The 23670-nt window shown below is 31.6% G+C and overlaps 2 protein-coding genes across 4 annotated transcripts; both read left to right on the forward strand.

Annotated features, from left to right (window-relative positions):
• Positions 1 to 1333: 1333 nt before the first annotated feature.
• On the forward strand, positions 1334 to 10523 carry LOC109800933 (uncharacterized). Of its 3 annotated transcripts, XM_083066810.1 has the most exons (8): positions 1334 to 1892; positions 2023 to 2223; positions 2482 to 2760; positions 7399 to 7501; positions 8738 to 8856; positions 9020 to 9124; positions 9449 to 9905; positions 10027 to 10523. In XM_083066810.1, exons 1-8 carry the CDS (start codon positions 1704 to 1706, stop codon positions 10062 to 10064), a joined length of 1491 nt encoding a protein of 496 aa, XP_082922936.1. In that variant the 5' UTR covers positions 1334 to 1703; the 3' UTR covers positions 10065 to 10523. The 3 variants fall into 3 exon arrangements, 2 of the variants coding, with proteins under 2 accessions (XP_082922936.1, XP_020217458.1); XM_020361869.3 differs by having other exon boundaries at positions 1337 to 1892; positions 9449 to 10523; XR_014430685.1 differs by lacking the exons at positions 1334 to 1892; positions 2023 to 2223; positions 2482 to 2760; ... (1 more) ...; positions 9449 to 9905; positions 10027 to 10523 and adding an exon at positions 3114 to 6742 and having other exon boundaries at positions 8738 to 8773.
• Positions 10524 to 20128: 9605 nt separating this feature from the next.
• Positions 20129 to 23520, forward strand: LOC109800453 (uncharacterized). Its single transcript, XM_029271856.2, has 3 exons — positions 20129 to 20564; positions 20647 to 20847; positions 22757 to 23520. The coding sequence occupies exons 1-3, from the start codon at positions 20346 to 20348 to the stop codon at positions 23096 to 23098; spliced, it is 762 nt and encodes a 253-aa protein (XP_029127689.1). The 5' UTR covers positions 20129 to 20345; the 3' UTR covers positions 23099 to 23520.
• The last annotated feature ends 150 nt before the right edge of the window (positions 23521 to 23670 follow it).

Raw genomic sequence — 23670 nt, forward strand, 5'->3', positions numbered from 1 at the left:
ATGTTGTTAAATCTCATTCAAAATCAACATTAAAATTATATGTAACTATATGTCAAATAGACACTTTTTATATTTTATTATATATAGTATTTCTTGTAATGCAAGTAGATTTTTTTTTAACTCAATAAAACAAGAACTACGACCCAAGAAAAAAGGAAGCCTCGTCAACCTTAATAATAATGCATTATTTTCTTATTGAAATTAGCCAGATTCATTTCCACCATAAAATATTTAACATAAAAATCAGGTAATTAAGTTATTCTTTTAATTTTGAAATATATTTAATATTTGTATGTTTTAAATAATTAAATATAATAGTATATATATATATATATATATATATATATATATATCATTTTTACTTAAATAATGAAACTGTTGTTTATTATACTGTCACTTTTGTTATCCTCATGCGTTTCTTTGCCATTCTTTATTTTTGGATTTTAGATTTTACCTAGTTTTTGAATTTTTCAACTTTTCTCTACTAATTTGTTAAATATCTTTATTTTTTTTATCTCAACAAGTTTGAATTTTAAGTATGTAGTAGCTATGTTGAATATTTGGAATGAAAGTTTTGTTGTCTATATATTAATTATACTCAACTTAAATAGGATTGTCTCCTATTTTGTAGTTTATAATAAATTTTAACAAATGAGAGTAAATGTATTAAGAGGAATGTATTAGAGTTATTTTTTTTTAAATATCAATTCATATTCTTATCCAATTTTATTATTACCTAATTCTATTATAACTGTTTATCTTTGTCTATTCTGCTAAATAAACTTATTTTATGTTGTATTATGTACACTTTTCATCTTATCTTCTCTTCTCTATTAATCATAGAATATATAGTAAAACTGCATGTTATTATAAATATCGCTATATCCCTCCAAAATTTCATGTCTTTTTTTTAGGATAATGATCGATAAATAGTACAAAAAAATTTGCATGAAAGTTGACGAATAAATTGTGACCATCAGAATATTTCTTGATTTCAACTTATTTTAATATTTATTTACTTTAAAGTTTCTAATCATCACTGCCCACCTGTTTTCCTATTACTTCGTGCATCAATTATTCATTCTAAATAGCAGTGTTTTTTTTTCATAATTATATTAGTAATACAAAATATCTTCTAAATTCATAAAAAAAAAATATCTAATAATTTTATTAATGATAATTTTTATTAGATATTTAACTGACCATTTTAGTGAAATTTCTATATTTTAATCACGTTTTCTCATCTATAAATAAGATTTAAATTCAAAACTTTATTCAAAAAATCCAATTTCATTAATCGGTCTCGAATCACTGACGCGTTAATATTGCCTGTATAATTTCACGTCTTAATTCAGTAAAATAAGTATCATCGATGACCTAAAGATACAAAGGAAAAGGTCTCGTCAACTTTAAAAAAAATGTTGCTATTGCATGGAATGGAGAGTTGATTTAAACTATATGATGGTGTCTCATATTTTATGGATTAAATGGTCTCGAGATTCGATTTTGCCTAGAAAAATCAATTTTGTTTCATTGTTTGGTAGTTACAAATTTTTTAAAGTAAAACCAAGGTTGTCGATCGTGTCACTCACTGTCCTATAAATGAGGTGACATTCTCCTTTGCATGCAGTACGCTGAGACTCCAACTTGAAGGATTATCTTTATCTTCTTTGTTGTTTCATTTTCCTTTCTTGTTGCCAAAAATGTTGTTGTCGAAAGTGCTTAGGGGTGCTGCAGGGAAGCTGGAACGGAGGCCAGCTGAGGCACCCAAAAGTTTGAGTGACATAGTGCTCACCTTAGCAGAAGCCATGAGGTTTGGTTATGCCGAGACACTTGGCAAGTGGCACCTCTTAGACTTACCAAGAGCAATCCTTTACTCTATCACCGACAAGGTACTTACATTTCCATTTAATAATGATGTTGCAGTGTGTGTGTGCGCGCATGCAAATTCTTGGTTCTTAATTAATGTCAAAGTGGACTGTCCTTATCCTTAATTATTGGAGTGTGACAATTGTATTGTAGCGTAAGAAAACAGTTGCAATGGAATGTGATGAAAGAACTGATTGTATACAACTGAAGGACCCCGAAATGTTGAAGGACTTATATGAGCTCAAAAAATGCTTGACACGGACCATGCTTTTCAGCAAAACAAGGTTTCGTGCCTTTTTATCTGTTGCTGGATTTACCAAGGAAGATGTCCTCCTAAGGAAGAGAAGAGCTCGGGTACGTACGTTCAGTTTCTTATAATTTTTCCCCACTATTGCAAGAAATATCTTATCAGTGGTTAAAAAGAATAAAAAGTTTAAACTTGTATTGTTTAAAGAACAAACATAACATTGGTTCTAGTAATTAATAGAACTTGTTATTTAAAGATGCATGCGTATAACCTTGCATTGCATCTTACTTTCAGCCGCAAGTGTTTCAGGAGATAATTTTGTAGCCATGCATGCAGTTTGACTGAAGAATATTTTTTTTTGTCAGATTCTAAAGCCAGCTTTCACAGTTATACGTGATAGAGAATCAAAATGTTTGTTGGTGTTCATCCGTGGAACTCGTAGCCTAAAAGACACGTTAACAGATGCAATCGGTGCCCCCGTGTCCTTCAAGCACTTCATTTGCAGTGATGGTGTGCTGAAGAGGAGCAACATGGTTTCAGGACATGGACACCGTGGTATGGTTGCTGCAGCTCGTTGGATTAAAGAACGCTGCACTCCAAAACTACTCGATGCTCTTCTTCAAAACCCTGGTTTCCAAATCAAGGTATTGTTAGCATGTTAAAGTATCTTGGAATTGTTAGATAATCTTAAATTTTAGGGATATCCGAGTTAGTTTATCTGTTTTCTCTTTTGAGTTGTTTGTTTCATTTTAGATAAGATAGTTTTTGATAAGATTTGTTTTGATAAGATATTTTGTTATCGTCTCGATTAATTCGGTATGTTGTACAATGACTATTTACAGGTCATCTCTTATTCAATGAAATACACAGTGAGTTGCTACGTTCACACAATATTAGTATCACTTGTCTCTCTTATTTTCTACAAATTGGTATCAGAGCTTTATGCTCTGAGTGCCGAGTGTGAGAGGAAAAACAGTGTGCGCCTGTGTGTGTTTTGAAAAAAAAGAAACAGAGAGTGATGACAAAGGTTGTTAATGGAATGACCGTACCACAACTGTCAAAGAAAATCAATTATGATAATTGGTGTTTACAGATGAAGACCCTGTTGGGTTCCCAAAGTCTATGGGACATAGTGGAGAAGGGGTTCCAAGAACCCGAGGAGGACGAAGACCAATCTGTGGCTCAGATTGCCACATTGGAAAAGACACGAGTAAAGGACAAATCGGCTTTGTATTTTTTGTACAATGCCGTGGATGAATCAGGTTTCGAGAAGATTGCAAATGCTGCGTCTTCAAAGGAAGCATGGAAGATCTTGGAGGTTGCGCACAGAGGTAACCACCGTGTCAACAGATCCGACTTCAAACTCTCCGAGGAGAGTTTGAGTGTTTGAAGATGGAGGATAAGGAACGAGTATCCGACTACATAACTCGGGTGGAGAAGTTGGCTAACCAACTCGGAAGGAATGGAGAGCCAATGCCAGCAAGTAGAATTGTGGAGAAAATCTTGAGATCACTAACAGATGATTTCGAGAGTATTGCATGCGTAATTGAGGAGTCAAAGGACTTGTCAATTCTCTCAGTGGAAGAGCTCGCTGGGTCACTCGAAGCCCACGAACAAAGGAGGAGGAAGATGAAGGATACTATTGATCAAGCATTACAGGCGCAACTTGATTTGAATGGAACTCGGAACACTCAGGGCCGAAGTTCAAAAGGTCAAGGACGAGGTAAAGGACGAGGTGATCATGGAGGTGATCAAGGACGAGGTAGAGGACGAGGTGATCATGGAGGTGGACAAGGACGAGGTGATCGTAGCCAAGGAAGTCAGCCAAGGTCGGAGGTGGAATGTTATAAGTGTTGCAAACACGGCCACTACGCAAAGGAATGTAGATCAGAAAATTGCTACAACTATGGCAAATACGGTCACATAGCAAAGTATTGCCGAGTTAAAATCCGAAGTGAAAAGAAAGAGAAGAATCTTCTCACAGAAGAAGAGGACGAGGAAGCAGGAATTTTGATGATGACGCAAAGCTCGGAGACCAAGCTACGTCCGAGTTGTGCCTCCAAGGTTGAGCTAAACTTGAGTTGCGTGGAGAGATCAGCAGTTGAGCTTCCAAGCTCAGATGAGAAGTCAGAGGCCGAGCTTGATTCGGGTTGCTTAAACAACTCGATATGGTATTTGGAAACTAGAGCGAGCAATCATATGTGTGGAGAAGAAAGTTTCTTCAACGAACTCATCAAGGTGAAAGCTGGATTCGTGTTATTTGGGGATGATTCCAAGGTGGCGGTAAAAGGGCATGGAACCATCAAGCATATGCAGAAGGATGGACGAGTTGGAGAAATAAGGAATGTCTACTACGTTCCCGAATTTAAGAGCAACATCTTAAGCATGGGGCAGATGATGGAGAAAGGCAACTCGGTTCTGATGAAGGATCGAGTACTTTATTTGAAGGACAAGCATGATCGTTTAGTAGCCCGAGTAGAGATGAAAAAGAATCGGATGTATAGATTGGAGTTGAACATCATTCAAAATAAGTGCTTAAAGCTGGACGTGAAGGATGAAGCCATGATGTGGCATTTTCATTTTGGGCATTTAAACTTTGGAGGCTCGGCCTACAAATTGTACAACCCTGTTACAGGCAAAATTCTGGTAAGTCGAGATGTCCAGGTAGATGAGGAAAGTGAGTGGAACTGGAGTAACTCTGAAAAGACTTCGGGGAGCTCGAACTCTAAGAGGGAGAGCTCGGAGATGATAGGAAGAAGCTCAGATATGACCAATGAGCATTCCGAGGAAGATGATGAACCTGAGCAGCTTAGAACTCGGAGCTTGCAAGACGTCTACAACTCCACTGTCGAGTTACATGTAGTATGTCTATTGACAGGAACAAAAGATATAAAATTTGAAGAGGCCGTACTTGATGAGAGATGGAAGAAAGCAATGGATGAGGAGATCGGATCTATTGAGAAGAGTGAGACGTGGAAGCTGACAGATTTACCCACAGGAGCTCGGCCAATTGGTTTGAAGTGGGTATACAAAAGGAAGACAAATGCAAATGGCGAAGTGGAGCGTTACAAAGGTCGTCTTGTGGTGAAGGGTTATAGACAGTAGAAAGGCATTGACTATGATGAGGTCTTTGCACCCGTGGCAAGGATGGAAACGATCCAATTACTATTGTCCTTAGCAGCTCAGCATGGATGGAAGATACAACAAATGGATGTGAAGTCATCATTCTTGAATGGGATGTTGGAGGAAGAAGTCTACGAGCAACCTCTAGGGTACATGAGGAGAGGTGAAGAGAAGAAGGTGTTGAAGCTCAAGAAGGCGTTGTATGGTTTGAAGCAAGCTCCTCGAGCATGGAATGAGAGAATAGACACCTACTTTAAGAGAAATGGTTATGAACAATGTCCGTATGAACATGCTCTCTATTTAAAGAAGTGCAAAGGAGATATATTGTTTGTTGCTCTATACGTGGATGGCTTGATATTCATGGGAAGCAAAGCTGAGCTAGTTGAGGAGTTTAAAGAAGTAATGAAGAGGGAGTTTAAGATGACCGATTTGGGCATCATGAAGTATTTTCTGGGTTTAGAGGTGGACCAAAGCACAAAAGGTATTTTTGTTTCCCAAAAGAGGTATGCCGAGGAGATTTTGAGCAAGGCAAAGATGCTGAATTGCAATCCAGTTTCTACTCCCATGGAACCTGGAATGAAGTTATCTAAAAATGGAGAAATAGAAAGAGTTGATGCAAGCAGGTACCGAAGCCTAATCGGAAGTCTAAGGTATTTGACAAGTACAAGACCCGACCTGATGCTAAGTGTGGGAATTACAAGCCGCTTTATGGAGGATCTGAGGTATTCTCATTGGAAAGCATTAAAGAGGATACTAAGGTATGTGAAGGGGACGATGTCACTTGGACTGTGTTTCACTAAGTCGGACAACTACCAACTTATTGGATACTCGGACAGTGATTGGTGTGGAGATGTGGATGATCGGAAAAGCACAGCTGGGTACGTATTCTTCATGGGAAACACGGCTTTCACTTGGCTATCAAAGAAACAACCAATCATAACTTTATCAACGTGTGAAGTCGAGTATGTAGCAGCATCTTGGTGTGTCCAACATGCAGTTTGGCTTAGAAACTTGCTAAGCAAACTGGAGATTATGAAAGCTGAGAAAGTATTGATCCGAGTAGATAACAGGTCGGCAATTGAGTTAGCCAAAAATCCAATCAATCACGAAAGAAGTAAGCACATCGACGTCCGATTTCATTTCATCAGGGAGAAGGTGAAAGAAGGAAGCGTGGAGCTCGAACACGTAGGAAGTAAAGAGCAAGTAGCTGATATCTTTACAAAATCATTGCCTGCAACAACGTTTCAGGAGTTAAGGAAGTTACTCGGAATGAAAGAAGAAGGAGAAATTTAAGCTTATGGGGGAGTTTTGTTAGATAATCTTAAATTTTAGGGATATCCGAGTTAGTTTATCTGTTTTCTCTTTTGAGTTGTTTGTTTCATTTTAGATAAGATAGTTTTTTATAAGATCTGTTTTGATAAGATATTTTGTTATCGTCTTGATTAATTCGGTATGTTGTACAATAGCTATTTAAAGGTCATCTCTTATTCAATGAAATACACAGTGAGTTGCTACGTTCACACAATATTAGTATCACTTGTCTCTCTTATTTTCTACAGGAATACCATTGGTTTTCAAGAAGATATAAGTATATCTCAATCCTATAAAATTAATAGATAAGAATGGAATTGTTTCTCATTTGCATATTTATTTTGTTTGTTTAATTAATTAATGTCAAATTTCTAATACACTCTTTCACACCAATTGAGAAGATTAGATATTTTAAATACAAAATTTATAAGATTATAAATCTACATATAATTTGATAATGATCTATTAACAGATAGTTAATCTAATAAGTCCAATAAAAAATTGTTAGCATTAGGTCTAATATATTTTTTTAAAAAATAAATTATAAACTTAATTCAATAAAAAATAAATCAACTAATGAAATAATTATAATATTCTATGGTATTTTCATCATCATGTTCACCCATTAATGAAAAATTGGAAAAACTACTGTACTCCCTTATTCATTTTATTTCTTTAATTTATTCCTAACTTTAATCGTATGTTTTCACTTCAATTGCAAAATTCTTGCTTCAACAATTTATAAATTAAAATTATGCATTCTTTTCATTTAATAATGTAACTCAACCTATATTTGACATTTTTTTCATATAGTTATAACATAATTATAATAATCTTAATTTCCATAGGTCGTTGGGCACTCGCTTGGTGGTGGTACTGCTGCACTCTTGACATTTATGCTTAGAGAAATAAAGCAGTTCTCTTCATGCACCTGTGTCACGTTTGGCCCAGGCATGTGCTTATACTAACTTCTTTAATTTACATATGAAGTTTTAATTTGTTCGAGATTGAGTTACTAATTCAATGGTTTTTTACTAATAGTGTGTTAAACTGATACTAAAGATGTAGTTGTAGTATACGACAAACTCAAATTTTGGGTAGCTAGGTGGAGAAGATAATATTTTTTTTACATCATTCTGAAAAAATAAATTTTTTTTTTGGAAATCCCAAGTAGCTTGGGATATGAAAATGTTATTGGGAAAAAATCTTTTCATATTGAATTTCAATACGACAAAGTTGTGTTAGAAAATTTATTCCATCTTTCTTCCGGTAAATATAAAATAGGTATCAACAAAATTTCTCAATACTGCATGTCACTTGTACGTTCGAATCTATCTTTACAAGAAAATTGTCATGGCCGCACGGTTTTGCTCTTGGCGATGACACGCATGCCACCCCAAAAGGCCTCCTCACAAGGAAGGTATCCACACCCATATATATGGCATGCTTCGTTCGCCTTCCTAACCGATGTGGGACTATATCCACCCCCCCTCAAGGGAGTCCAGCGCCCTCGCTGGCACACCGATCCGGGAACCGGCTCTGATACCAATGTAACAGCCCAAGCAACCCGCATGAGGATATTGTCCGCTTTGGCCCACGGCCGCACGGTTTTGCTCTTGGCGATGACACGCATGCCACCCCAAAAGGCCTCCTCACAAGGAAGGTATCCACACCCATATATATGGCATGCTTCGTTCGCCTTCCTAACCGATGTGGACACCCTATAGTAATACTATACATGTCACTAAAAATTATTTTTACCCACACAAAAATTACAATATATGTTGGTATATTATTAAAAAGTGTGGGTATAAGCTATAGTGACCCACAAAATATATTATTAAATCTTATTCAAAATCAACACTAAAATTGTGTGTAACTATATGTCAAATAGATATATACTTACGTATATTGTACCTATAGTGACATTTTTTATATGTCATTATATATAACATTTCTTGTAGTGTATGTTACTGTAAATATAACTTGCTGAATAAAAATATTGCATATCACGTGCGTAAGAATCCGTTTCCGAATATTTTGAAAATTTAAAGTGAAAAAGAATTCCTATTAAAGTTATATATAAATTAATTTTAACTTATAAGAAAAAACTCAACTTAATTATCCCAATAAAGACCTTACAATCATAATTGCTAAGTTTTTGTTTGACGATTGTAATTTTTGCAGCTGCATGTATGTCATTCGAGTTAGCGGAATTCGGAAAGCCTTTTATCACTTCCATTATAAATGGTTATGACATGGTGCCTACACTGTCAGCTTTTTCTGTTCATGACTTCATTGTTGAGGTGCTCAAATTAGTAACTAAGATAGCTTTAACAAATGTTAAATTATGTTAATTGCTTAATTATATTTTCTATAATGTTATCCGTTAGAAAATGATTTGTGTTTTACTCTAGTTAGCTTTTATTAGATTGTTCACTACATATAATATTGATCGAATATTTACAGGGTCGAATTAAGCGCAAAAAATTCATAACTGCAATTGGATCTCATATACCATTTGCATCTAGTGCGAAAGCCATCGCAGATCGTACAATATCCCGTGGCACCCAGGTAGAATATTCAAGCTTCCCTTGTTTATGTTTGACATCACATTCACTACACTAAAGAGTTTCATCATGCAGTTATCAACCATACATAATATGAAGAAACTATACATTTATCCATTAATCGTAACATGCAAAAGCAACGGTTGTTGCAGTTTTTATAATTATATATCTACTTTGCATACAAATTATTTTTCATATAATATACAAATTTTAACACGCATACTATTTTGGCCATTTTTATCATTATACATCTAATTTTCCCCACAAAATTTTCATATAATATAGATATTTTAATTATCTTACTAGATATCTTTCTTTACACATGAAGGTTGTGATGAAGCATAAACGAAGAACTCGCTCACTATTACTTTCGTCTCGACGTGAGAACAATGTTGTATTGTCAAACTCTAAATCAGATAACTTGGCAGAAGCTTCACGACCAACCAATACAAATTATGAAGTTGTTGAAGAGATAATAATCTCAGAGTATACAAGTGATGAAGATGGATCTAAATCCTCTAGTGAAGGATCTGACCTTGATGATGAAGAGGAACAAATCATATCTGCTGCTCAGAAAATTACTACTCCCACTATCTCTGACGATGAATTGTTGAATCAATTTAAGGACATTGAACTAGAGACACAAGATGATATCCCTAGTGTTCATGCCAAGGAAAAAGAAGAAGCCATGACCAAAGACATCACTGAAGAAGAGAGATTCAATGACCAAGTTGTTCATATCGAAGAAAGTGTTGGCGTAGTCCCAACAAGTTCAGACAACTCAGGTACACATCCTCTTTATCCTCCAGGAAGGATCATGCATATTATCCCTGCATCTTTATTTGCAAATTCTAATTCAAACCATCATGATCTTGAGAAACATGTCTACTTATATGAAACACCTAGACAACTGTATGGAAAGCTCAGACTTTCAAGAGGGATGATACTTGATCATATGACAAGCAAGTATTTGAAGGTGTTAGAGCAACTAATCAATCAACTAGAGAAAGAGAAGCTCCAATATGATGGATGATGAGACAAAGAGTCAATAGCAAGAAATGGAGTGATATTCAATACTAATTGGCTTGTGGAACCTTAAAAACTCTTGATTATGGAACCTTAGAACCTCTTGATTGTGGGACCTTAAAACCTTTGAGTTTTTTTTTCTTTAGTTATCGTGTTTGTTGTGTGTATTAATTGTAATTCTTACTAAGTCTCAGCCTATAGCACGTTATAACGACTTGTCAATAATGAGACTTAGTTTGGTGCTTGTGTGTTTTGGTGGAGAAATTATTAGGTGGTTTTCAAGCACAAAATTTCTAATTAGTCTCTATAAGTGTTGTGTATTGAGGTGACTACTCATGTCTCTACAATAATAAGATATTATTTGATTTGAACTTAAATCCTTATAATTTTATTTTTGGACATCGGTCAAAAAGTCTCTCAACAATGGAAACATATGTGTGTATATAAATTAATTCATGTCTTTTTTGTTTGAAAACGATGTGAGACTTTACTTATATTTCAACGATCTTCCCTCAAACAAAGGATCTACCTCCTTGTAACGGAAGCTAATTCATGAGTATTATCTAATGGTAGGCCATAGAGCTCAATTACACTTTAAATACTTGCATCATCGTTTCATCATTAACTCACGATATTAGGACACATCTCTTAACCATTCATGTTACCAAAAAGACTCTCCTCCACATTGACCCACTTTTAGGAAGACTTTTGAAATAAGAGATCTTAATTATACTTAGATCTACCAACCAACTCTATCATACTTGTTGAACCGGTCGGTCACCTAGTTGACCATTGACTCTAATACATTGTTGTACACCAGGGTGATCACACACACATATCTCTTCAATGACAAATATATTATTCACTTTAGATCTAAGTCCTCACAATTTCACTTTTAAATGTCACCCAAAATGCCTTTTAATAATAGTGACATATATGTATGTATAAATTCATGTTTATTTTTTTTATTTGAACGATGTAAAATTTAACCTGTATCTTAACAATATAACATGTATCAAGTGTTATTAATTTCTTTTCATAAATTAAAAATTTTAAATACATTTTATATAATAATTGATTGAATCCATAGTCACGTAATAATTCTAAACAATCTAATAAATTCTCGTTTTACTGAGATGAAAGGTTTAGTTACGAAGGTTGTTTGGTGTTTATGTCATTTCTAGTGTGATAAATAACAATAATTATAAGAATTTTATATATCATCTAATTAGAATAAAAGGATAAACGGAAGTCTCGTAGCCTCCTCAAAATTCGAAACTCAATGACATTTAAAAAGTAAAATAATTTAGATATTAATGTTTGATAAAACCTTAAAAAAATGTTTAAGAAAAATAACTTTTGTCATACAAGGCGTGGGTAATTGATGAAGTACTGATGTATAATATAGCCATTGGGAAAAAGGATTATATTGCCCAGCATGTTTTAAATTATGTTTAAAACACTTTATAAAATTATTATTTCAAACGATTTATAGTGAAACCTGTGCATTATCCAATTATACTTCATCTTAGCAATAACCTTTTGTTATATGAATCATAAAATGGATATATCGTAGGATTGAAATCTTCGGTGCATGGATGCCAATAATGTACTTACAAAAATATAGTACTTCTTCCCCAAGATAAACAGCATGGCAAGCTCTCAGGTAAGAAAAAATGGGTAACTGCTCTGGACTCATCATTGCTAGGAGCTTAAAGATAAAATAAAGTTCTAATTTTTCAAAAACAAAACCTAATAATTAATGTTAATTTTTCAATTGAGTGCTATTAACATATTTTTCAACACACTCTTCTTACCATATATAATTTTATTGATTTTTTTTTTTGGTTCGTCCTTAGAGTATCCACCGCTGATAGTAGTGACTAATCACCTCGCTACGTTGGAGGCACCTCAAAGGGTGGGATAGCTGGCCCCAAGATTTAACGCGGCTGCATACACAAGGCAGGATTCGAACCCCTGACCTTGCTTAAGCGTGGATCAACCCCTACTGCTGAACCACACGCTTGGGGTTATATAATTTTATTGATTATAACTTATAACTATAAAATCATCAAAAGAAAGACAGCTATTATGTGAGACTTATCAAATTTTATATTTTTTTAGTAATTTCAATCAATTAGATAATGTTTAAAAGAGTGTATTATTAGTAATTCTATTTTTAGTTTTTTTCTCTTTTTGAATTTTAAATTAATTAATTACAAATTCTAAATTTTTAATAGATTAAACATTTATTTTTTTCTAAGAAATTAAAAATAAACTTTTATCATTTCCTAAATTAGTGATAACAAAAATAATTTTTTTTCAACATAAAAATATATAAAATATAAAAGAAGATTACATTTTTTACATACTAAATTATAAACGACACTTATGATAAATCATCTGTTTTGTTGCTAATGCATAATACAAAAATTTTAGAGAACATATTTTGTTGATGATAAAAGATAACATAAAAATATTTTGAAAGAAGAAAAAAATAATACATATTATTAAGATTTGTTAAAAATCTTGTTCACATCGTGTAAAAAAGTACATTTATTTTTTAATTAAAATTACACGTTTATTTTATATATATATATATAATACATATTTAATTTTAAAAATAATTATATATTAAGATTTTATATCTCTTTCAACTCACAAAATGTCATGACCAATTCTGAATAAAGAAACGTCTTCAAATCTTGTTTGTCTTTCTCTCTAATATTTGTTTGGGTAAATATCGTTCTCTGAATTCATATGAATGGAGAACACTCCAAAAACACATTCCGACAACTAAGTTGGTTTTCTCGTTTCATTATCTTAACATTTTATGACATATTTGACTGCTGCATCCAAAGTTTGAATAACCAATCTTATCTCAGTTATATTAAGTATTTGAGTTTAATGATGATAAATTATCGGTGTAAAAGAATTACCTGATAAAAATTATTAATTATATGACTTTAAAATAATTATTATGAAAATTAACAAACTTATTAATTACAGTAAATAACTTTTTAAAATGTATGTATTCATTAAATCCTAAGTAGTAACTATCCTTCTTAAATATGATATTATCATATATTATTATGTCACAACTAGGGTTATATTAAAATAAATATATTGGACCGTACAATGGTAACCATTAGAAAAAGAATTGATTGGACAGTACGGGGGCCGTTCTGGATGGAGTACGGGCCATTTTGGAGGGAGTACAGACCGTTCTGGAACGGGCCGTTCTGCATGTGATTTTTACACATGATAAAGGGGTGCAGAACGGGCCGTTCCGAATTCGGAACAGGCCGTTCTGGCCACTCCTGAATGTCTATAAATAGAGTTGGATGGTTGAAGAGAAATGGAGGTTTTTAGAGAGAAGGACTCTGGACTAGGAAGCTTGCTTTGGGTGGATTGAAGTTTCGGGTTAAGCTTCGAAAAGGGAATTCCGCTTCTTGGCTATTTTGAGCCAATCTTCAGGTAAGGGAAGCTAGATTGTATAGTTGTTGGTTGTATATGTGAGTTTGGAACTCATTTGGGTACTTAGGTTGATTAGTATGGATTGTATTATGTGATGAAAATATTGTGTGTTGCTAATATATGATTAAATATTTATTAATGAGGTTGTTGGAGATGCATGTTGTAGTTAAGTTGTGAAGTTGTTTACAAGTTGTGTGTTGATCTATGATATTGTTGAAGCTAGTTGAAATTAAGTTGATAAAGTTGTTATATGTTATGTGTGGACATGTATATGTTGTGAAGTGCATGATGATAATATTGTTAAGTTGTTAGAAGAGAGTTGTATGTTACTATAAAATTATATGTTGTGTCATGTGTTGAAAAGAGATTACTTTATGATGATTGAGTTGTAAATTATGAGTTGAGCTAATATTGTGTTGTTTAAAGTTGAAATGAGTTGTTGTGTTGTTAAAATGTGTTGTTAAATAACGTTGATGAGTTGTTGTGCTGATATACCATGTTGTTTAAGTTGAAAGTTGATTAAGATGATGAGTTCAAAAGTTGCTATGTTGTTTAAAGTTGTTAAAGTTGAGATTGATGACTATATTTGCTTATTGTTGTAAAGTTGTTAAGTTGCTTATTGCTGTAAAACTGTGTTGTTGAGTTGTAACCTGATTAAGCTGTTATGATAAGTTGTTGATCACTAGGACTAGGGGAGATGTTTTCGAAGTTGCTCATCCCATTGTGTGGATTGAGATAGCTGTGGTGCTCTGAGAGCCCAATTTGTTGAAAAACCCTCCTTGGAAAGTTGTCCCTTGGAGTGGTCGTTGTGTTGTTCTCCTCTAGGACTTAGTTGATCTCGTGTGTGGGCAAGGTCGAGGCACACGTGTACAAAGCGACCACGGTATAGGGGCAAGGTCGAGGTATACCGATTATAAAGCGACCACGGTATAGGGGTCAGGTCGACCTATACCGATTACAAGTGGCCAATTTGAGTAAAGTACGAAGTCAGGAACTTAGTTCCTAACCGAGTACTATACTTCCTTGTTTAAGTGGCAAGGTCTGAGAAACCATTATCGTGTTGTGGATTGATATCCAATTTGCTGTGTTGTCGGTTCGGTAGGACCTAACCACTTAGACTACTTACCATGTTGTAGGAGATCTCCGAGTCGAAATGCGTGACGACGCATAAGTTGTTGATGAGTTGATTTGTTGTTGATATGAGTTGTATATTCGTTGTTGTGTTGTTAAGCTGTGATTGTGTTGTATGTTGACCTTGTTGAGGATAATGATAGTGTTGTTATGTTGTAAGTTGAAATGATGTTAAGATGTATAATATATATGTTGTTTGTCTCATGTGTCGAATGCGAAGATAATTTTATAGTTGTTATGTTGCAGATTAAATTATTATGAGTTGTTTATTATCTCTAGCTTACCCCTTGCATGTTTCCATGAGGTTTGGACTGCGATGATCATACGTTGTATGGGAGCAGGGCAGGGATAGACTGGAGATAGCTGCTAGAGGTCACAGGAGGTGCCTGGAGATAGATTTTTTTGTAGGTTACCTTATAGTAACATATTTTATTGTATATAATTGGTTGTTATTGGTTTCTTGATTAGCAACTTGTGTTATAAAAATATTTTATTATACTCTTTTAATATATATATTTCAGTAGTGTGTAAGGTTATTCGCAGTGTGACGATCATGGCGGGTCGTTACATCAACAAGTTTGAGGTCGAAAGACTAATGCTAGAAGATGACATATCTTAACCTTAAATAGATTATTTGTGTTAACAAAATTATAAAAAAATTACATTATTTAAGATTAATGTCAAAAATAATTTATAAACACTTTCCTCCTTTAATCCAACTCTCACACTTAGAATAAAATTGTAATAGTTCACAAGTGTTAAAGAACAATTAATTTTGAATTGTTGTACGTGTTGTATCTAAGCATTAATTTACAAAGAAGGGACGCTATCATTTGAGAATATTTTGTTAATCACTAACTAAAAATATGATTTTTATAAATTAAAATTAAGTAAACGATATATATATATATATATATAATGATAATAAATAAAATTATGGTTTTTAAATAAATATATTAAAATAGAATTATAATACATATATAAACTATATTCGTGAATTATTAAAGTGTTAAGAAAATTAAATAATTTGGATTTGATTTATTTAAATAATTAAGCATAATTTTCTTCAATTCTTACCTATTTATTTAGTTAAATAAATCAGTTCAACCGAAAATTTAATTAACTTAAATAATTCATGGATAATTAAACTCATTTTTATATCATGTATATGTGTAGAATCATTTAAAGTATATACTCCACCACTGTATAGTTAAACGATGGGATTATTAATGGCAAATTATTGATAATATACCCAATCATTTGATATACAACCACAACCTCGGAATCCAATTGCATTGCGTTGTTTTTAAGTTGTGGGAATAATCATGTTTAGTCAACTTTTTGTCTTTTACTCGTTTTTTTTCTTGACCACACAATAATATATTGAATATGTGGCAGTGGGGTGCCACAAACCCAAAATTACAAGAAGAAACATAGTAAGATATAATTAATGTGTGAACTATACTGGACAGCTACCAAAAAAGAGCTAACAGATTTAGTCCAGCCCTTGCTAATAGGTAAAGTCTAACAGAGAAGACGCTTACTCCAACAAGTTCGTTCGGTCATTTCATCTTATTATTGAGATAAATTTTTTTAAGCTAAATAAAATTTTTTCATTAATCAATATTAAGAATCGTTGTCTCAAATTACAGAGTTAAGGTTAATAACACATACATGTATACATTGACGTTGACCAAAAAATTGTAACAAAATAATTTTTTAATGCAATGATCTTTCTTAATTAGCTAAATTACTGGATTTCTTAACGGGATTTGATGTTCTTCTTCCAAGAATTAAGAAGAAGCGGAATTCCCTTTCCGAAGCTCAACCCGGGACTTCAATCCACCTAAAGCAAACTTCCTAATCCAGAGTCATTCTCTCTAAAACTTCTCTCTAAAAACCTCCATTTTCCTCAACTGCCCACAACCTCCATTTATAGAAGTCTGAACTGGCCAGAACGGCCCGTTTCAAATCCGGAACGACCCATTTTGGGCTCATTCATTATATGTAAAATTCACATGTGTAGAACGGCCCGTTCTGAAACCAAAATGGCCCGTTCTAGCACGTTTAGAACGACCCGTTCTAAAATCACAACAACCCGTTTTGGAGTGAAATTTAAATCACAATGACCATTTTGGAACGGCCCGTTCCAGTGCAAGATTCATACGCCTATTTAGTAGTTTGGAATGGCCCGTTCTGGGCTACTAAATCACCCTTATTTTAGTAGTTTGGAACGACCCGTTCCAATTTAGGAACGCCCCGTTCCAGTCTACTAACTACGTTACATAAACCATAAACCTTAAGCCCTAGATTTAGAGTTGAAGGTTATAATTGTATAAAAAGTCTAAATCTTAAATAAATTGGATAAAAATAAATATGTTGAATAATTTATAAGTAAGAAAAACTCATAAATATAATATCTTAAGGTTTTAAATTAAGATATGATATCAAGTTAACTTATGTCATTAGATCGTATTATGCTCCATAAATAAAGTTTTTCCTAGTATTTAAACTTATCCAAAATAAAATATAAGTTTATTTGAAACTTTTTTCTTAGAGTTTATAATAAATTAAATAAAAAATAAAATTCTTAATTTTATAATAATTCTCATACTATCAAGTCTCTTAACCTAGTAATTATAAGAACTATCTTAGGACTTAAGGATCAACCTAGTACTCCCATATTTACTTACCATTTATGTTAAAATAATATTTGAATAATGAAAATTATGTATTATAAATTTGTATTACTCATTAATTATAAGATTTGAGACACTATTATTTTCATCGACAAAAATGTTACCGGTCTTAGTTTCCGATTTTAAATCCCTTGTATTATCAAAAAGAAAGAGAGGAAAAATAGAAATAAAAAAATATTTAACTTTTAAATATTATCATAATGCTTAAATATTCTTTCATCAAAAAATAAAAATATAATATGTACATCGATAACCATGCATAATTTTTTTACATTATTATTTAATAAAAATTATTATCCATAATAAATTTATTGAATTTAATAATTATTATTTTAAAAAGAATATTAAAATAAATTTTAATTAATTAATGATGTATGTTTTTTTACATAATTCTTAATAAATTATTAATGATTCAATGCATATCCATTAAACTTTTAAAATAATATTAATAAATAGATTGAATAAATTTTATTAAATGAATAATAAATATATAAATTTATCAAATAAATTAATAAATTATTTTTATTAAATACATTGTAACCTGATTAAAAAATTTATCCTATCTATTTGTTAGTTGTCTCTGATGTGAATGATGGGACCTGGGTGTTTATCCCAATTCAATCTTGGCCTTTTTATCTGCTTTGACATTTTTATCTTTTATTAGTACCCGTGAATGATTGATCATATATATTGGTTGGATGCATGTTTTGATCAAATCAAAAAAGTTAAATTTATTGTAGTTTTTTTTTAGTACATAATAGTAGTAATGAGATTTGAATTTAAAAAATTATATAAATTACATAAAATTTTCACTGCAAAAGTAATTAATTTTAATATGTTTTTCTAACATTGCTTAGCTTGTTTAATTAAATAACTAAATTCAATCGAATATTTAGAAAACTTAAATAATTCACCAATAATTCATCTCATTTATATATTTATGTGATGAGTAAGATAGATAATTAAAAAATAAGTGATATTTGTATGGTTGAATTATCAAAAACAAACTGTAAGATTGATAATGTGTACCATATCTTCTGATATGTCCATACATATCGATAGGGACATCCTAAAAATTAAAATCTCTACTCTGGTGCACAGGGATCAACTGATCATAATAATTATCAGCTTCCCTGCACACTTTCTTTATATAATTTTATGTCTCATGATATTTTTTTGTGGTAAAAAAATTAGAAGTTTTAAAATAAGGATTATTTTAATTTTTATTATACATAATTAATGAGTTAATCATCCATACATTATCGGTGTAAAGTTTTTTACATTGACAACTAATCATAATTTTTAAATTATTTTATTTTATTTTTATTTAATTAAATAAGTAAATGACATGGTACTATTAAAAGATATGATTGGTTGTCAGTGTAAAAAAACTTTACACTGATAGTGTATATAGGTGATTAACTCATTATTAATTATTCTCTCTAAATCATAATAAGTGTCATTTTAATCTTTTAATATAATTAATTTTTTTTATTATAATAGTATATTTTTATTTATATTATTAATAATATTATTTTATAAAATTAGTGTGTTATATTATTTTTAATTAAATAAAAAATTAAAAATAAGATTAACTTTGTAATTGAAATCATTATTTTCTTTCATTTATTTATTAATTTTTCTTAATATATGTAAGAAAAGTACACTATTATTAATAGATTGAGTAAATTTTCATGTATATTTTTAATAATAATTTTTAAATAGTTATTATGGTACATTATATTTTTTTTAAAAAAATAATAATTTAATTTATGAATGTTTTTTTTCTGAAATGATTTAGGGATATCATTGCTCTTCTCTCGTCTCCCTTCAGTTGCTCCAAGTTCTGTTCCCGTTCTGCCACCGTCACGCCACCTCCGAGCACCACCGCAGACGCCACCTCCTAACCCCGCCGCCTCTCTTGCAAGGCCATACCGTAGAGCACACTCTCCACTCTCTCATTTCTCAACATAGAAGTGATGAAGTTGCTGAAACTGGACAATTTAGATACAGTTTTCGTCATGTATTTTACTATTTTTGTTGTTACCGTTCACTTTTTAATCTTATTATGATCATAAATTATTTATCAATTTTATTGATAGTTAATATTTATATTAAAAAGAATTGATCCACTATGTTTATTAAATTATTTTTAATCACATTATTTTTTATTTATAATATTCTAATCAAAATCTTCTCTTTTTAATGTTACTTATCATTATGGGTTGTTATGAGGTGAATTTCACACCTAATATAACTGTACCTGCACGATGGTACTTTGGTAATTTTGCTACTCCTGCGGGTTCTTTGTTTTCCATGATGTATCCTGGGGAAAATAAAGTGGATCGGTCTCAGAGATATCAATGCTAATCAAATTGGTAATTATGAAAACGTATTTTTATCAATCGCTGATTACACTTATTTATACTAACCTTAATGGATTTAGGCCCACAACCAAGCCCATTAGGATCCAATAATCTTAGTATGTGTAGAGTGATTTAGACTCTTGTAAACTGCGCACTCCGTAAAATATCTATTTTGAGGATTCTCCTATTTTCTCTTATGGTACTTTGGTCTTATCTATATCCGGTATAATAACCATTAAAATTTTATTTTAAATATATTAGTTTAAAACTTTTTATTTTTTATTTTTTATGTTACAGATGAAATCTTTCTTATAAATCTTTAATGACCCTAGTAGCCTACGAGGCAATCGAGTGGAAGTTACCTGCGGTAGAAGGAGAACTATGTCTTAAGTTTTGTCTTGTATATATATTCAAGCTTAGTGAAAAACCAAAGCTTATGATGTCCTATAAAGTCACACTCTCTCCTTGGCTTTTGTAGGTTGTTTCCTCTGCCATTTTTGGAGCTTGATCTATATAGGGTTGGAGAATGGCGGGGAAGAATAAAAAGAAGCGTTGTATTTTGCGGAAAGTGGTTGAGAAGGCTGCCTCTAACCTTAAACGGAGACCAGCTGAGGCACCCAATGATTTTAAGGACATAGTTCTCTCCTTAGCAGAAGCCGTCAGATTCTGTTACGCTGAGACACTCGGCAAGTGGCCCGTCTTAGACCCTCCCAGAGCCCTCATTTATACAGCTCTCATCGATAAGGTCCATGCATTTCCAATAACTTCTTTATTCAATTCTTCTTCTTATTCTCTATATATAATATATTTACGTGCAAGCATCGCAGGGTAAGAAAACAGTTGCAATGGAATGTGGCCAAAGAAGTGATTGTGTACAACTGAAAGACCCCGAAATGTTAAAGGACTTATATGAGATCAAAAGATGCTTGACACGAACCATGCTTGTCAGCAAAAAACGCTTTCGTGCCAAATTATTTGCTGCTGGCTTTGTCAATGAGGATGTTCTCCTAAGGAAGAGAAGAACTCGGGTACGTTACTTCTTACAATTTTACTTCCGCTACCCAAAAATACTATTACATAATATATAAAAAGTGTCGATATAGATATAGTTAGGGATGGATACACAGAACAGTTTGACACGTTTAATGTCCATGTCAGTTCGTAAAATCTACATTTTATACAAACCGGATAAAATCTAACCCATAAAATAAATGGACTTATTTTTTAAGTTCGTATCCAATCCGTCAAAATTCACGGATAACAGATCGGTCGATTCAAATTTTTTTTTTAAAATAAAAATACATAAAATTAGAAGAAAAAAGTATTTTTTTATTTATAAGCTAAATTTTATCACACTAAAATTTAAAATAATAAATATTAAAATGTTAAAATAAAAATAATTACAAATATTTATATAATAGTACCAAACTTTCAATAATATATAAAATCATTAAAATATCAAAAAAATAATTCAAATGACAAATACATACCAATTAAACATAATTTTGAAGTTATAATAATTTAAAAGATTAAATACCACTACTAGAAAAGTATCATTTTCTTGCAAAAAAATATTCGCAGAAATTTTTTGCGAATTTTCCTGCGAAAAAATATTTTCAGAAATTTTTTGCGAATTTATTTGCGAAAAATAATTTACAGATACTTCTTACAAATTTTGCTACAATTTTAATAATTATAGAATTTTTTTTCCATGGTAAAAATTTACAGAAAATATTGTAAGAATTTTTTTTTCTTACAGATTTTCTTGCAAAAATAAATTCGCAAGTAATGTTTATTAAATGGTAAAAAAAAATTGCAAGTAACTTTTCCTGCGAATTTTCCTACAAATTTTAATCCGCAGGAAAAATAAAAAAAAAATATATTTAAATTTATAAGTTTAATATTTTAAAAAAACTTCAAGTCTCACATCGATCGAAAATAAAGAAATTAAAGAGTATATAAGTTGGAACAACACTTAATTACCTTACAAGTTGATTTGTATGGTTGAGTGTTAGACTTATAATCTACAATCTTAGAATTTAAAGATTATGTATTACATGTTGGAGACATGGAAACAAATGCTTCGGATAAATTCATTGTGAGCATTTGAAAGTTGAAAAATTATTGATAGAATTTATAGTAATTTCTTTAATTTTTTTCGTAAAAAATATTCCTGCAAAATTTCTTGCGAAAAAATTTGCAGGAAACTTTCCTGCAAATTTTCCTGCGAAATTTCTTTTGCAAGAAATTTCGCAGGAAAATTTCCTGCGAATTTTAAAATTTGCAAAAATATATTATCCACGAAGGTATTACCTGTAGATAAAAATTCACAGAAAAATTTGCAAGAACAACATTTCCTGCGAATTTTTATGAAAAATTCGCAGGAAAAGTGACATGTAATAAGAGAAATTCTAGTAGTGTACACAACTTAATATTAAAGTCTTAATATCTAAAAACATTAATTAATGAAGTAAGCGGATTAGCTCGCGAACCTGCAAATTAAATTCGTTAAGTGCGCGGACTTCTTAAACCGAACTAAAAAATTAAACATAATCATACAAATTTGAAAAAAAATGAATCTATTATCTGCGAAGTCTGCGAGCTTACGAATCGGTTTGCGAATCCAAGTCCATCTACCCTCTCCTAGATACGATATATGTAGATATAAATTTATTTATCATATAATTACACATAATTTTAGTATTGATTTTAAATGAGATTCAATAATATATATTGTATATTACTATAGTCTTTACCTATATTTTTTAATAATATATTAATATATATTACATCTATAATATAGGTAAAAATAAGCTTTAGTAACAACTATTGTATCATTATAGGGGATATGGTCACTATATGATATTTTTTTTTTTTTTATTTCAGTCATCCTTTTATAAGCAACAAGATGTTTAACTTGAAATGAATTTTTATCAGATTCTAAAGCCAGCTTTGACAGTTATACTTGATAAAGAAGCAAAATGTTTGTTGGTGTTCATCCGTGGAACTTGTAGTTTAACAGACACGCTGACAGATGCAATGGGTGCTTCCGTTTCCTTCGAACATAAATTCATTTGCAGTGATGGTGAGGTGAGAAGGAACACTATTTCAGGACATGCACACCGTGGTATGGTTTCTGCAGCAGATTGGATTAGAAAGCGCTGCACCCATATATTACAAGATGCTCTTCGTCAATACCCTGGTTTCCAAATCAAGGTATTAATTGTCACCCTGTTAATTATACTGCCAAACTCTTTTGGAAGAATTTACGTTCATTGATTTTAATTAATGCACCCTTGTAATGCCACATATAATATTATCTTTTCATAGATCGTGGGGCACTTGGTGGTGGCACCCCTGCACTGTTGACATATAAGCTTAGAGAAATAAAAGAGCTCTCTTCATGCACTTGTGTCACGTTTGGCCCAGGCATGTACTTAAAACTATAATAACTTCTTTAATTTAATTACACCTAAAGTTCTAATTTGTTCGATTCAGTAGTAACTAATTAATTCAATAGGCTTTGTACTATAATTAGTGTTAACCACATGTAGAATAGTGCGTTATTATGCAGATACGACATTGAATGAATAAGTGTTGAAAGAAAAAAAAATGAAAAGAAGTTATTTCAACCATGATATGCTATTCTCATTTAAAATACTGAAATAATGAAATAATACAACCAAATATTTCATATTAATAATATAGTTAAAAAAATACATTTTATTTATACTTATTATAAAAGATATATTTTAGTAATTATTACCTTTTTAATTTTTATTTTTTAGTAAACTATTATACCCCTTAGAATAAAAAAAAATCTTTTTATATCTTTTTTGAATAATTATCTG

Source organism: Cajanus cajan, chromosome 11 (assembly GCF_000230855.2).
Source record: "Cajanus cajan strain Asha chromosome 11, NIPB_CcT2T_4, whole genome shotgun sequence".
NCBI lineage: Eukaryota > Viridiplantae > Streptophyta > Magnoliopsida > Fabales > Fabaceae > Cajanus > Cajanus cajan.